Source organism: Sinohyriopsis cumingii, chromosome 12, assembly GCF_028554795.1.
Source record: "Sinohyriopsis cumingii isolate HCF-2022 chromosome 12, ASM2855479v2, whole genome shotgun sequence".
Taxonomy (NCBI): Eukaryota; Metazoa; Mollusca; class Bivalvia; order Unionida; family Unionidae; genus Sinohyriopsis; species Sinohyriopsis cumingii.
Window position 1 is genome coordinate 39,319,971 of NC_142972.1, and position 14,964 is coordinate 39,334,934.

General features: G+C 33.7%; 1 protein-coding gene across 1 annotated transcript in view; it reads left to right on the forward strand.

The window, feature by feature from the left end:
• The window catches only part of LOC149786294 (pyrokinin-1 receptor-like), a 141,205-nt gene that overhangs the window by 122,643 nt on the left and 3,598 nt on the right, over positions 1-14,964 (forward strand). Inside the window, exon 2 of the mRNA XM_089978173.1 lies at positions 5,988-6,530. Within this exon, the coding sequence (XP_089834299.1) occupies positions 5,988-6,530 (543 nt within the window). The remainder of the gene's footprint in view (positions 1-5,987; positions 6,531-14,964) is intronic.

Consider the following 14,964-nt stretch of genomic DNA (forward strand, 5'->3'; position numbering starts at 1 on the left):
ACCAATTCCATTTAGATGCAATGTTGTCCGAACGAGATACAGAACAAAACCAGTTCTTTTGTTCTCGAGTATACGCGTTATCATTGTTCCTTGAACAAGAAATGAGATAGAAAAGTCAGCAAGAATAGAACAATTATTCCACAGAGTAAACCTGTATAATTTTCTTGTACTCCGAAATATGATACCGAATTTACAGAATTAAACTCGACTCTGTCCAATTACCATCACTACTGCTCGTGTACATTCTAATTTTTTATATTGATAAATGCACGGACAGCATATTTGACGGAATCAATCTCTTATCCAGATTACAATTTGGATGTATGATAAATCTTGATTTTAAAATTAAAAACCAAAAATAATATGTGTACTATTTTATGTCCAGATCATGTTTACGCCAGCTAGGAAGGAAAAATTGGAATTATTTCTTCAAGCGGTTGGTTATGATTGAATGATTCCATTCGTATTAAAGACATGTGCCTTTATCTGTCATCATTGTGAATAGGCAGTTATTGAAAGAACGTGCTTATTGACCGGTATCTCATTTCAAGAATAAATATCTTGAAGGCAATCAAATACATTGTGTAGGTGTTGATATTTGTTCCTTACGTGATAACATGTTTGGAAATGCTCTTTTGAGAAATTTTATATGACAAGTTATCACGAATCTAATTTGTTCATATGTGAAAGAATAAGTCGCTTCGATGTCACCTGAACCCCGTAATAAGATACGATACGACAAAATCAATTAGCACTTTAATGTTTGCATGTTTTTGTAAATCTTTATTAATTTAGAAAAAAGAAATTAACAGTCTGATATATCATAGACGAGAGATCGTTACTTGGGTTTTCTTTTTTCTTTTCTTTCCTTCGCCTTGTCTAATTCTGTATATTTGTGTTAGTTTGCCGTAAAATATCCAACCAGACCAAACCCAAATATAATTGTGTATGTTTGTGTTTTGTGCCGTAAAGCACCAAACCAGACCAAACCAAAATCTAATTGTGTATACTCGTATTTATGTGCCGTAAAGCATCCATCCAGACCGAACCAAAATATAATTTTGTAGAATTGTATTCTGTGTCGTAAAGCATCCAACCAGCTCAAACCAAACTCTAGTTATGTATACTTGTGTTTCTGTGCCGTAAAGTACCAGAACAGACCAAAGAAAAATCTAATTATGTAACATGTTTATTAATTGATTCATGGCATTTAAAAGTCAGACATACTATTGCTTGAGTTCTGATAGGACATCGTTAAAATGGGTTGGTGGTTACTTTAATGTAGTCACCCTAGTCAGGTCTGTATATGCTATATTCATTTAAAAAGATGAAATTGAATTTGGTTCAATATTTGCATAAAGGTTCATAAACAAGCACCTTGTAATTATACATACCTGATATTATTTGCTAGCATTTATTAAGAACGGCCGATTTATCCAAACGTTTGTGTTTTAGAGATAGAAAGAACACGTATGTTTAGAGGCTTTCTAGATGAGTTTATCGTAAAAAAAGCGGGTATATTAGTTTCATCATCACTCCGTTCTTACACAGATGTCATATTATTTACGAACGTAAAAAAACAACTATTATCCTTCGTGAAACAACGATCATTTAGAATGTGGCTTCTCTATAAGGTGAAGATAAGCTGCACGGTTTATTGGCAACTACAGGGTCCTACACGGGTTCCAATGCAATGTTAAAGGTTAAAAATACATTAAATGTTCTTTCTTGTTTGTTGATTATGCTTTTAATTGTAAATATTTGGCACGGTTCTAAAATGGCTTGAGATATACCAGGCTTATTGTTCACGGCCGACACTGGGGCGTGAGTGAAAGTGGTCAGTGGGGTCAAAAACTAAGACTTGTATTCGTGTGTTTGGGGATTTTTAACGTAACTTTAACAATCTCAGTCGTATTGCATCATGTCCCACCGAGTCATATTATCCTGACACCAGGCCGACCAGTCCTAACACTAACCGCTTAATACTGAGCCATAGCGAGGCAGCTGATAAGTATTCGGAATGACTCGGCCGGTGTTAGAACATGCAACTTCCCATTTCAGAGGCGGACGCTCTAACCACTAAGGCCACCATGTCCTTATTGGAGTCAAATCCTAGATCGTTGAGAATATTTATATTAAAATCTATTCTAATCCTGATACTGGCTCTTCGGTTCCAGAAGTTCTAAAGATTAAAGATTTTGTTTAAATGAGCTATCACTGAGCCACGTTGTCTTGAACATTAAACTGAACGCATTGAGAACTCCATAACTTCAACGCCTTTTTCTGTTCATAATAAGTCAGATTTAGGTATATAGATTGTTGTTTAAATTCAACTTTGTAGATTGTGTTAAAACAGAGAGACACGGAAAATATGTAATGAACATTGAGTTCTGACCCTAGGTAACTGTCCAGGGGTAGGGTGGGGAGAAGTGGGTGAGGATTGCTGGTGGGATGAATAGATGTAGGGACATACAACATTTACAACATGCGAGTATTTTGAACTTTACTTTTTTCAACTTAATAGCTATTATTTTTCTTTATGCAAAAAATAAATTTCAGCGGAAAATCATTTTGTTATTGTACATAACGAGTCAGAAAAACACTTGAAATTGTATTTTCTTTTATGCACCATACAACTTGTCTATTTAATCATGTGAAAGGAAATTTAGAAATATTCCTACAAGTCAACTTTGATAAAATCTTCCAACAGTTCGCTATAACACTACAACACCGAGCTGCAAATGCTGTTGCAAGTCTCGCGTTACTTTTCCTAATTTAAATTGAAAGAATGATATAAATGTATGTCAACCACCGGCTGCAAATAAAGATCAGCTGTTTTTATAGGAAACGTAAGTGACGAATGTAAATTATTCGAATGAATTCTTAATGAAATACTTTAAATGCATGATTTATGATTGTTGCTGTTTCATTTTATTGCTGGAGATTGGAACGTATGCACAGTCAAGTCAATATTGTTACACTAGTTTCTCATTTGTTCTCTCCTATGAACAAAATATCATTTGAACTCCTAACAAAAAGTCAGATTAGACATGAAATAAGATCTTTCAGAAATGTCAAGAGGTTCTGTGTTTTCTGAGAATGATTCATTCACGGCAGTAAACTGTGGATTTTAACAATTGTATCCGCTTGCAAAACTGAGCCAGTTCGTTAGTGCTGCCCTGAGACCTAGATTGCTATAATGTTGAACGTATTAAATTTATTTTAAAATAGTGAACATAATTATAATGCCTGTTTCATTTTGCGAATCCTTTGTCCTCATTGAACCAAACGAAGGTGACAACACAAGCTTGAGCTTACGAATAATGTTGATAGCAGCTCTGATATGTTCTTCTATTCATCGAAAGTATTTCTTGAATGACAAAAAATATCGTTGTCGATATTACATTATGAAAATAAAATGTGTAGTTGATAGAGTAGGTAGCGGTTCCATTCTTGCAGGTTCGTCAGTTATTTAGCTTCCTTTCAAGTCATATAAACTGACACTTTTATAAATAGGCATGATCGTAACGTATTAAAACTGATAAATTTAACAGTAAATTGTATATAAGACCTTGATGTTAGGTTTGACAATGGACACGTTCATATTAAGCATTTTGTATGTCAATGTGGCCTTTATCTTTTGTGTTATAGCTAGTATCTCTCCTTGCACGCTCACTATGAAATGATACTTAAGGATTCTTTACAGTATTTTTCTCAATAGAAATATGTTGTTTTTGACATAGCTCCGTACAAGATCTAGAAGAGAAAATTATGGACCAACGTCATAAAACTACTGGCAGTTCCAAGTCTTACTCGATCATATTCAAACAAATCAAAACGGCTATAGTCATGAAATTTTAGTAATATTTACACGTCAAGAGTAACATTTATTACTGGAAATGTTACGCAAAATTATATGACCGATGGGCCTGGTTATTCTGATAATATTTCGTGAAAGGTAATTTGGTGGTCAATACTTTCGTCACCAACAATTTTCGCAGTAGCTTTGGAGACAAATCTAGCAATCATAATGACTACACTACACCATTTTGGTTTGTTTGGACAGACGTTAAGCGTTCTGACTTGTGCGATTATACATAGTATGGAAATATCACTTCGAAAGAACTTCGTGTGACCGAACTGAACGCGTCCAGTCGAACATCTTCTCCAAAACGGCTCGTATATTTTGAGATTGCGACGGTTTTGATTTGTTGAGTAATTGCCAGAATTAAGTGTTTCCGTCAATTATTGACAACAGGAGGGTATGTAATTGGATACATAAAATAAATACGATTTTCTGCAGAAATCAAACAGAAGTTATCGACTAGTTTTCTCTGGGCCATGATTAAGCTCGACTAAGACATTGATTTTATCCTTTAGTATAGCGGCAGCGTTTATATATGTTTAACGGTAATGCAGTTGATTTTGTAACGCGCGAGCTATCTCACTACAAAACCCGTGCGAAGATGGTTTGAGGCCGTTCTTTCCCTTATTTCCAAGAACTCTCTAGAAACCAGTACTTGTCAACCGAAGGGTTCTTAAACGCAAAAGCAGCGCAAATAAATTTTCCTCTAAACAACGACTAAACATTCAGGAGAGTGTAATTTCACACATTAATGATTGTGAAAATTTACATTTGTATGATTTACGAGCACACTTTTCTGACTCATAGATCGGTATTTCTTACCACATTACACAAACATGACCCAAACAGTTACTACATAGAATTTTTCCTATCTCAAATTACCAAAAGCCTATACGTGAAATTATCCTGAGAATTCCTTATATCAAGAAATTAGGGAGAGACCATGAATATGTCTTCCTAGAGACAATGTTGGTGTCTTACTAGTGTTAACTAAGTAGCAGAAAAAGGCGAAAACCAACAAGTTTTGTAAATTTCAACAAGTAATTTGTTCTCTAAAACACAAAGGGAAAATTTGAAAAGAACTTAAAGTATTTTGAATTAAATCCCAAATAGTCCTAAAAGTTCTAACACAAGACAAAATGTATGAAGTTCCATCAGAATTCCAGTGGTATTCCAAATAAGTTGCGACACTGAATGTTGTGATGTGCATAATGTCTTGAATATGCTAATATGCGAGTGGCCTGGATGGTGGAGATGTGTTAACAGTTGTTTGATGTATCACAATAATATAATCCAAAATGTTCTTTTCTTAATTCACTAAAATTTCAAAATTAATGTTCCAGTCCATGGATATTATTGATGAGTACTTTGTATTTCCAATGAATACTAACTTAAATAAATCCATTTAAATCAAAAACTAAACATTACATTATGAATCATTCTGCTTCAGATATTCAGACAGGAATGAATAGAATTAGTAATTTTTTATGTAAACAAGATTGTATATCCCTCTACTTCAGCTAGGTCACAACTACCATTTTCTGGAAATCCTCAGGCAACTTAAAGGAATTTTCCATTTCAGAAGTTTCTAAAGTTCCAAATTAAGACCGTATCTTTAAATCAAATTCAAGTAAGCATGTTTACATCAATAATGATCTGAATCCACAATCACAGAGAAAAGCGTATATATGTATTATGTTGATTATAAAATAAATGTTACTGGTCATGTACACCATGAACTTGAGTTTGGACAAGGTAAGATACAGATATAATAACATACAATCATTAAAGAAAGCCATCAAATAATATAAATTAAATATACATTACACTAGAGACAAGAAAGGTTTCTTACTAGGTGTTTTATTAGAGACAATTTAGTTTGGGGTTTTAAATCAATTCAACACTTGCCTATATTTGGATTGCTCGTCATGACTCTCGTCCGATCTTAACTTATTACTAAAACAACTGATTGTCTACAAGTTATTTAGATTAATGATAAAATATTTCACTTCCTCGTCAATACTTGGATTTTGCTAATTATTTGCTAAATGTGAATAGAGGCTTTATGTAATAGAAAGATCGATTCTTTCTCCGTTTTCAAATTTTTTCTTTTTCCTTTCAGGACTTCCACCCGAAGCCTATTCCATATGGGAAGCCTATCCATGGAGATTTGGTCAAAGTTTCTGCATTTTAAGAGCACTGCTGATGGAAGCAACATCCTATGCATCTGTGATGACTATCACCGCATTTACCGTGGAACGTTACATAGCCATTCGACACCCATTAAAGGCACACAAAATAGCCAAGTTTTCACGATGTATTCGGACAATAATTGCCATTTGGATAATTGCATTTCTTTGTGCTTTACCCTACGCCATCAACACAGAACTGTTCTTTTATCTGCATGATAAACATGGACTTCCTATTGCTGAGTCCTTAACATGTAACATTCCAAACAAGCTCGAAGACAGGATGGGCTTCGTTTTTCAGTTATCAACTTATGTTTTCTTTGTTTTGCCGATGACGGTTATACTAGTTTTATACATCCTAATCGGATTAGCCTTGCGCAAAGCCGAAGAAGAAAGAATAGCTTCGGATGAGTCAAATCATGGGCATGACAACAGTTCATCACACGCTCAGAGGAAAGTGGTGCTTAAGTTGCTAGGTATGGAATATAGGAAAATATTGGATACTTTCTCCTTCATTAGTTCTTAATATAAATTCCACGGCATTATAACTTGGAGATTGGGTCAAGATTAAATGTACAGTCTCTTTGCTTAGTCTGCATGAACACGTTTAGAATGCGGTAAGATAGTCGTCAACTCGTATCATCTTAAAACGAATTGTATTCTCGCGCTAAAACAGTAACCATGCAGGTTCTGATCATAGTTAGCATTTAAGACCACGATGAATGGGAATGTTCTTTCCTTAATAAAGAAATATTTGGTTTTTCGGAAATTAAAGTTTAAACTAAAAATACACATGCAAATTCATCCTGTCGTTACGATTTTGGAATGTGCAGAAGGTGTGTGTGTGTGTGTGTGTGTGTGTGTGTGTGTGTTTGTGTGTGTGGTACGTCCGTGCGCGCGCGCGCGCGTGTGTGTGTGTGTGTGATTTGGATTTTTAACGTAGCTTAAACATTTTTTCAGTCATATCGCTACGATATCCGCAGTGTGGCAGTAAATAGTGATGTCTAGGACTGGGGCATCATGCCGCAGACATGTAGCATCATGTCCCACCCAGTCACATCATTCTGACACTAGGCCGTCAAGTCCTAACACCAAATGTATGAAGCTTTCAGGTATCGACCTTATGTCTATTTTCATGCCCACTTGAGAAATGCCAATGATTGATTCCCAATACATTTAAACTTTTTGACCTGTGCTAGGTACATTATTCCAAAGTGGAACATGATTTTCAGGAAATATTGGTTTCATTCAGTTTTCATTTGTATACACTATATCAACAATTTCTATATGGCGTCGATATAGAGCAAATAACATGTATCGGCCTGAGAAGCAACATATTTTGAGTATGCATGAAGAGTGGACTTAGTGATAATTGAGAATGAGGAAAAACAATCGACTCAGCCTTTGTGAAGGGGACAAACACCTATATCGCAGTAAAGTGACAAGATGTAGACACATCCATGCATACACACTAAAAAATGTGCTTAGTTTTTTCTTCTTCGTCTTTATTCGCGTTGCACAAACAAAGCATATCATGTTAAACGTTTCTTTTCGTGACTTATCTTAAAACCTTTTGCTTTCCAATTAATTTGATTTGTGCTAAAATACGGAAAAATAATCAGAATAGTTATTGGTGATGACAATCGCTGAAAGAAAATTAAGATATCTTATAACTTATAATCGGCACATTTAGCACTTTCTGTCTGGAAGGTCGGGTGATAATTGAATGAATCTGCTCAAATAAGTGTTAGGTGTCGTAATAGACTAAAGGAGATCCGGTGAGGCAATAGCAGTTTGGTGCAATCAGACAATATCAGTCTGGTCCAATCAGACAATATCAGTTTGGTCCAATCAGACAATAGCAGTTTTATCCAGTCAGGCAATATCAGTTTGGTCCAATCAGGCAATAGAAGTTTGGTCCAATCAGACAACAGCAGTATGGCCCTATGTTGTTTGTCGAGAATTTGAAGTTCGCATGTTAAATCAAATTATTTGTGTATAAGGCTTTATTTTCTTTGTCAAGGTGTTATATTTATCTGTGTACAGCGGCTTTTCAAATAGTTTCTGTTTTGCTTTGAACTTCCATTTCATATGATTTTTTAAAATTTTGTTTGTTGAATTACGCAGAGGCGGTTGAAAGTTTCAGTGTGCTTATTAAAATTGTTTTTTGTATATACCGGAACGATACATGTGTGTTTAAAGTTACATTGCACGATGAAAATATCATTTAAACAATCACAAATAATATCGATTATTAGGATGCGTAATTTGTGTATTCAACAATTTTTTATGCATTTGCAGTTTGAAATTTATCGTTCACAGGTCGAGAATTACTTTGAATTTGCTCGCTGGAGATTGCAATCATTAAAGGACCATTTTATGTTCTACTGATGTACTAATTACAATTCAATATCTAGAAAATTAAAGAAACTAATAGATAGAGCGAAATACGATGTGGAAAATTTGTCATCACAATTCACTTGTGGTGAAATGCAGCAGAGCGATCTCGTCTTCTATGTATTATATTATCTAAACCATATTTTGAAAATAAATACGTCAAATCCCTATTTTTACTCAAAATTATCTAGAATAAATAATGGAAAGCAAACTGGAGAGTATTGAACTAATACATGGGAGACTCCGTCCGAATTAATGTAAAACTTTATCTCTTAGTAAAATATTTCACATTGTTCTGTTTGATAATTATCGTGTTCCTATGTATCCATCATACATCTACAGAGCACGGTTTAATGAAGATATCCACATTTTATTTTGTAGTTCAAATTTATATGCCCTATGAAGTGGGGAAACTTCTCTCTCTCTCTCTCTCTCTCTCTCTCTCTCTCTCTCTCTCTCTCTCATAAAGATAAGCGTAAATCGCTTTTTTAATACTTGGAAACATTCGTGATGATTTGATCATTCGACTGCCAACTCAAAACGCTCTACCCGGTTTGACAGAAAAATTGGTAGTTATTTATTTGTTTTAGTGTTTCTTCATTACTACATTTTAGAAAGGAAAATAATAGACCTTCGTCAATCTGCATTTTAAATTCCAATGTGTGACCTTGTACAGCAAAGTATCTTTCAGGGTTGGCAAAAATGACCATTCAGTCAATACAGTCCTATGTTAATTGCTGCGCTGCTTATTCTAAGAAGTCATACATGAATAGCAAACCCCGCTCTTGTCAAGGGAGATAACACAGTCCGTAATTTCGTACACTCTCCTCGTTAATTAGAGCTGTAAATGTCTGGAATTTGATTAAGTATATTTTCATGGGGGAAACAGCATTTATATCTAAACATGATGGTCTACAAAAAACCAATAAAAGATGCCTTTTGAAGATCTACTCCGTATTTAAATATTGTTCCAATCCGTTAAATCTTTCAAAAGTGTTCAAGTGCACTCAGATTCGTGACTGGGTACTAGGTCTAACATGCGCGGCAGGTGTAACGGCATATGATGACTACCGTTAACTGTCAAAGAAAGACATTAAAAAAAGCAGAAATTATGTTTCATTGGCACAGAGTAAAAAGTACAACATTATTTTCGTTTGATACAAAAGAAGACGAATCTTAATATCTTAATTTGTTTTAATAAAATGTCGCATTATATATATATATATATATATATATATCCTGCTTATGCTTTGCTCACGGCGATTTGTCATCAAGATAAGGTTTAGTGTGTCCAATGGCTGTGTTAAGTAGTGCATAGAAACCGTGCCAAGACCACATAATATTGTTGGAAAATATTAAAACTTCAAGTTTGCCAATGTTGTATAATTCTGTATTCTTAAACACATGTTGCTTTATTTCATGAAGCACTCACAAATTACTGGAATGATATAAATTTTCTATGGAAGAATTTGTCAAGATAGACACAATAGACAAGCATGCTTTCTCAAACAATATGGTTTACGTATCACTGTTCATTTCATAACGCAAAGCACATTCCTGACACTATGATCTCTCTGTTACCGAGTCCTTTATTCTAGTAACGCATCACTGCGCATACGTATCGAGGGCAGGTAATATCTGCGTAACTTTTGTGACGGTCGTACTTTTTAAAACAATTTTACGTAAAAATGCAAAGTAAATTTATAATAACAATGATAATTGCCTTTTCATGCATAGAAGATTTTTAAAAGGTTTGAAAAGAAACCTCCCTATTTTATCTTTAGTTTAAACGATGACAAATTCAACTGTCAACACTCTAGAACAAAAAATATTTGATGGCATTACAAAGAAAGTTTTAGATCCTCATTTTAAGAGAAAGAACAAGCTGTTTGTTTGAATGTGTTTATGACTGATAAAGTCAATAATTGTCTAATCACATTCTTTGCATGCATAAGATGGTAGTTTATTCCGTGATTGCTATCGTCAGACAAAGGATCACACAAGGTCTGCAAGTGGTTTAATGCATCTTTGGGCAAATTTTATTCAAGACTGAGACTTGGACATTAGTTTCAGTATCCATGACACCAAAACTCTAACAAACGAGCGATATCAATATTTTCAACTTCTTTATAAGATATTTGCCAAATACCCTTTCACCCTCTTGTAAATAGCCATGGAAGGTTCGTGCCAAATTATCCACTAATTCATAGAACTATAATTTATGTTTAAAGCTTATTCCTTTCTTTGTTTAGTAAATAAATGTTCTCTTAGCACATCCTTTGTTGTGGGTCTGACATCTGTTGAGTGGTAATTGAAGATGGTCAAATCCTCCAAGTTGTCTTGTTTTCTCACGGAACAACTTACTCAGCACTTGTTTGCAACATTTGGATAACTTGATGTGCAATCAAAATAAATTCAGGTTTTTGTCTTCAAAAATATGTCAAATAATTCAGGGTGGTCTACGTTAAAATTCGGAAACATTAATATATCTAACTTCTCACAATGTTACAATTTTAAATACTTGTACACGAAAGGCGTCTATTTTAACTTAATAATAATAATAATAATAATAATAGTAATAATAATAATAATAATAAAATTAATAATAATACTAAAAATAATACTAATAATAATAATAATAATAATAATAATAAAATTAATAATAATACTAAAAATAATAATAATAATAATAATAATAATAATAATAATAATATAGGTTATGTCATCGTCCAATAGTCCGATGATCAAAATTAAGCTTGCATGGTCCTCAAATCTTCGTTCTAGAAAATCTAGGGTGCTTAAGTCTTCAGCAGCATAATTTTGTAATATTTATAAATCATGATATATACGTTTTATGTATTCATGCAGCGCAATACCTATAAGTCATGATATATACATCCTTATGTATTTATTCATGCAGCGTAATATTAATAAATCATGATATTATAATAATACGATGTTTTCATTCATGCAGCATAATATTTAGATGTCATTATATGTACATACGATGTATTCTTGAAGCGTAATATTTATAATTCATGATATGTACGGACGATTTATTATATGCTCATTTTTTTCCCCGTTAACTTTACATTGTCAGAATCGTTCAGTATTACCCGATACTGAACTCACGTGATAATACACATATAGCATTCACGTGCATAAAGGAACTACTTTCTATTGTAAACAAACAATGGACGCAGACGCCAGCACTTTTGATTTGTACACAAATCATGTACACTCGTGTAAGAGGCTCTTTACGTTGTGGTTCTTTAAATTTGTTTCTGAATGAACTAAAATAAATGGTTCGTGGACTGCCACATACCAGCTGCTTTGGCACATTCCGCGTTGATACAATGTTACGGATTTAGGCTAGCTACAATATATAACAGACGCAAAGATAAGGTCCTTACAAATAACACACAAGTGACAAGTCATATACTCTCTTCTTTAACTGGTGATAAGAATGGCAAAATAAAATATACTTACAGTTTTACATCCTGAATTTCCTCAAAATGTATTTTCTTAATTCTGCAAATCCGAATTACATGAGCCATGTTATAGGTTTTCAATCTGGATTACACATTTCGAAACTGTGCTGTAATTTCGATGATAAGTGCAACTGCACCTCCTTACTGCACTCAAAATGAAATAAGCATTAAATTCCATAGCGTCTTTTTGATAATTGCAGTTGAAAGACTTCATATTTTTCCCACATAATTTTTTCAAACATTCAATGACAGAAACAGAAACACATTTGCAGATGTCAACACGCTTCTCCCTAGCTTATTAAATCTCGTGTATTTCATGTGGAATCGTCACATACAAATCCAGTCCATAATCACGAAATTTCCTAGAATCGAGAAGAATACCAAAATCTATTCATTCCAGATCAAACGGAAAAGTTGTTGCAATGCACATTCATTCACAATATGACTCCAAATTTCAATTTTGACTAGACACGCCATTTTCTTTCGAAAGTTATGTCGAGCGCGCGACTAAGTTCACATTTACCTGGGCGGAGTTATGTGCGCAGTAATAATGTTGATTTGTGTAATGATGAATATGCGCTTGTGTATTTAGTTTGGAATGCGGCATACATTCATTTACGTTGTTTCTTGTAGTGTATTGTGTTTATATAATTAAACTTTAGGTAGAATAAAAAAATGAGCATATAATAAAAAGGTTACTGCATTTGCATGGGAAAATATGAACTCGTTTTGTCGGAAGGATATACTGCACTCCCAAGGTCGTGCAGTATTCCATCCCAAAACTCTTTCATATTTTCCCATACAAGTGCAGTAACCTATAAGTATTCATACAGCGTAATATATATATAAATCATGATATATCCGTACGATGTATTCATTCATGGAGCGTAATATTTATTAATCATGTTATATACGTACGATGTATTTATTCATGCAGCGTAATATTTATAAATCATGATACATACGTAATATATACGTATGATGTATTCATGCAGCATAATACTTATAAGTCATGATATATGCATCCTATGTATTTATTCGTGCAGCGTAATATTTATAAATCATGATAAATACGTATGATGTATTCATTCATGCAGCGTAATATTTATGAATCATATTATATACGTACGATGTTTTCATTCATGCAGCGTAATATTATGAATCATTTGTTATACGTAAGATGTACTGATTTATGCAGCGTAGCGTAATATTTGTGAATCAGGTTATATACGTACGATGTATTCATTCATACAGCGTAATATTTATAAATAGTGATATTGGCTGGCAGCTCTTCAAATACAAATTAGTCAGACTACTGTCAGCACATATTTCATTGTATTACAGATTGTCATCCGAAACAATCACCGGACTACTTTCATATTTATAAATAATGCCGCCCTGTCACGAGAGCGCTCTCCAGACAGCAAATTCATTGTAATTCTTGACCTGTGACTGGCAGGGTTCACACTGTAAATGCATACAATATTACTGAATAAACAAATGATACTCCTTAATATTCGATATCGTGATCTCGCTATTATTTGTAATTGTTCACGTGCATGTCACTTTTAAGTAACATTTACCACATATGTATCATTGCAATATATGAACATAACAATTCTGTATAGCACAGTGAACCTTTAGCCACCGTTGTGTAGTTCAACAAATGAAAGCTAGAAACTCGGCATAGGAAATGGAATTTTCAAGCACGGCTGTGTAATTTATAGAAAACGGAACTTTCAGAGCAAAAGAAAATGGAACTTTCAACACAAACACTTTGATTCGGCACATGAAATTTAAAATTCTCAACACTAAACATCAAAATTCAAGCGTCTGCTTTCCCTACTGGACCAACTTTTGTCCGCTGCGCCGATTCATAAATAATCACGATTTAATGCATCTCATTGCTATGTGAGTTGACATGTCGTTAAGTTGTTGCGTCAAATATAGGAAGTGTGCCAAAATTTAATTGAAAAAGTCTGATTTTACATGACTTTCTTCTTTATCTTGATTAAGTTGTTTCATGATGCATTTTTGCTTGAATTGTTCTTGTCAGGGTAATGAGGTGGTTCTTCGTTTTCAAATAGGACAAGTAGCAGACGACTGGATTTATGTAATTATACTATTTTCCAGTTATTAAAGACAAATGGACTTTGCTACATCTATTTAGTGTTAGACACATGAACAGAATTAGATGTAATACTTGAGCAGTAGACACATAAATACAATTAGATGTAATACTTGGACAGTTGTAAAGGTCTAATGGTGTTCAGAACAGGTTAGAGAAATGTATTATTCTGCTCTGATAGACGTGTGCAATCGATTGATTGATGTTGAACTTATGAACAAATTTCGATGATGAAATATACACATTTTGGACATTTTAAAAAGGCATGAATTAATAAAATTCATTATTTATCGCTTGCCAAATTTACAATATTGTAAGTCTGTCATTAGTGATTGCCCGATATCTAACCTATCACATAAATTAATATGTGATTTACAATCCATTTATAAATACCAAATGCAAAATCATACTGCTTGAGCAATATTGCATTTTTCTTGTAACCAAAGTCGGAAAGCCAATAAAAAGTCACCAAAAGCCTCATCAGCGGAGATACAAAATTTATATAATATAAAATCTTGCTTAATTTTCTCGTATATCTGCATCAAACTGTATATGTTGACTCCAGAAGTAATTTCCAAATGAAATATAATCTTGATATACATAAGTTTTCTAAGGGACATAAGCCAATTATAAAATTGAATATTCAAGCGTTTTCATTTTCCAGTTGAAGCAGATAATTTTTCTAGCCTTAAAAAAGATATCTATCCTTGTATATCAATTTCACGAATAATTTGTTATCTTTGGACGATTCCCGAAATAGAATGAGTTGCGTCACCAATCAGTCTCTTCTGTTAGCTTCCTTTAAATTGGAAATCGGCAAATGTACAAGAATACGTCACCACGCCGGCTCTTCTGTTAACTTCCCTTACAAATCGGTAGTCTGTGATGTACAAG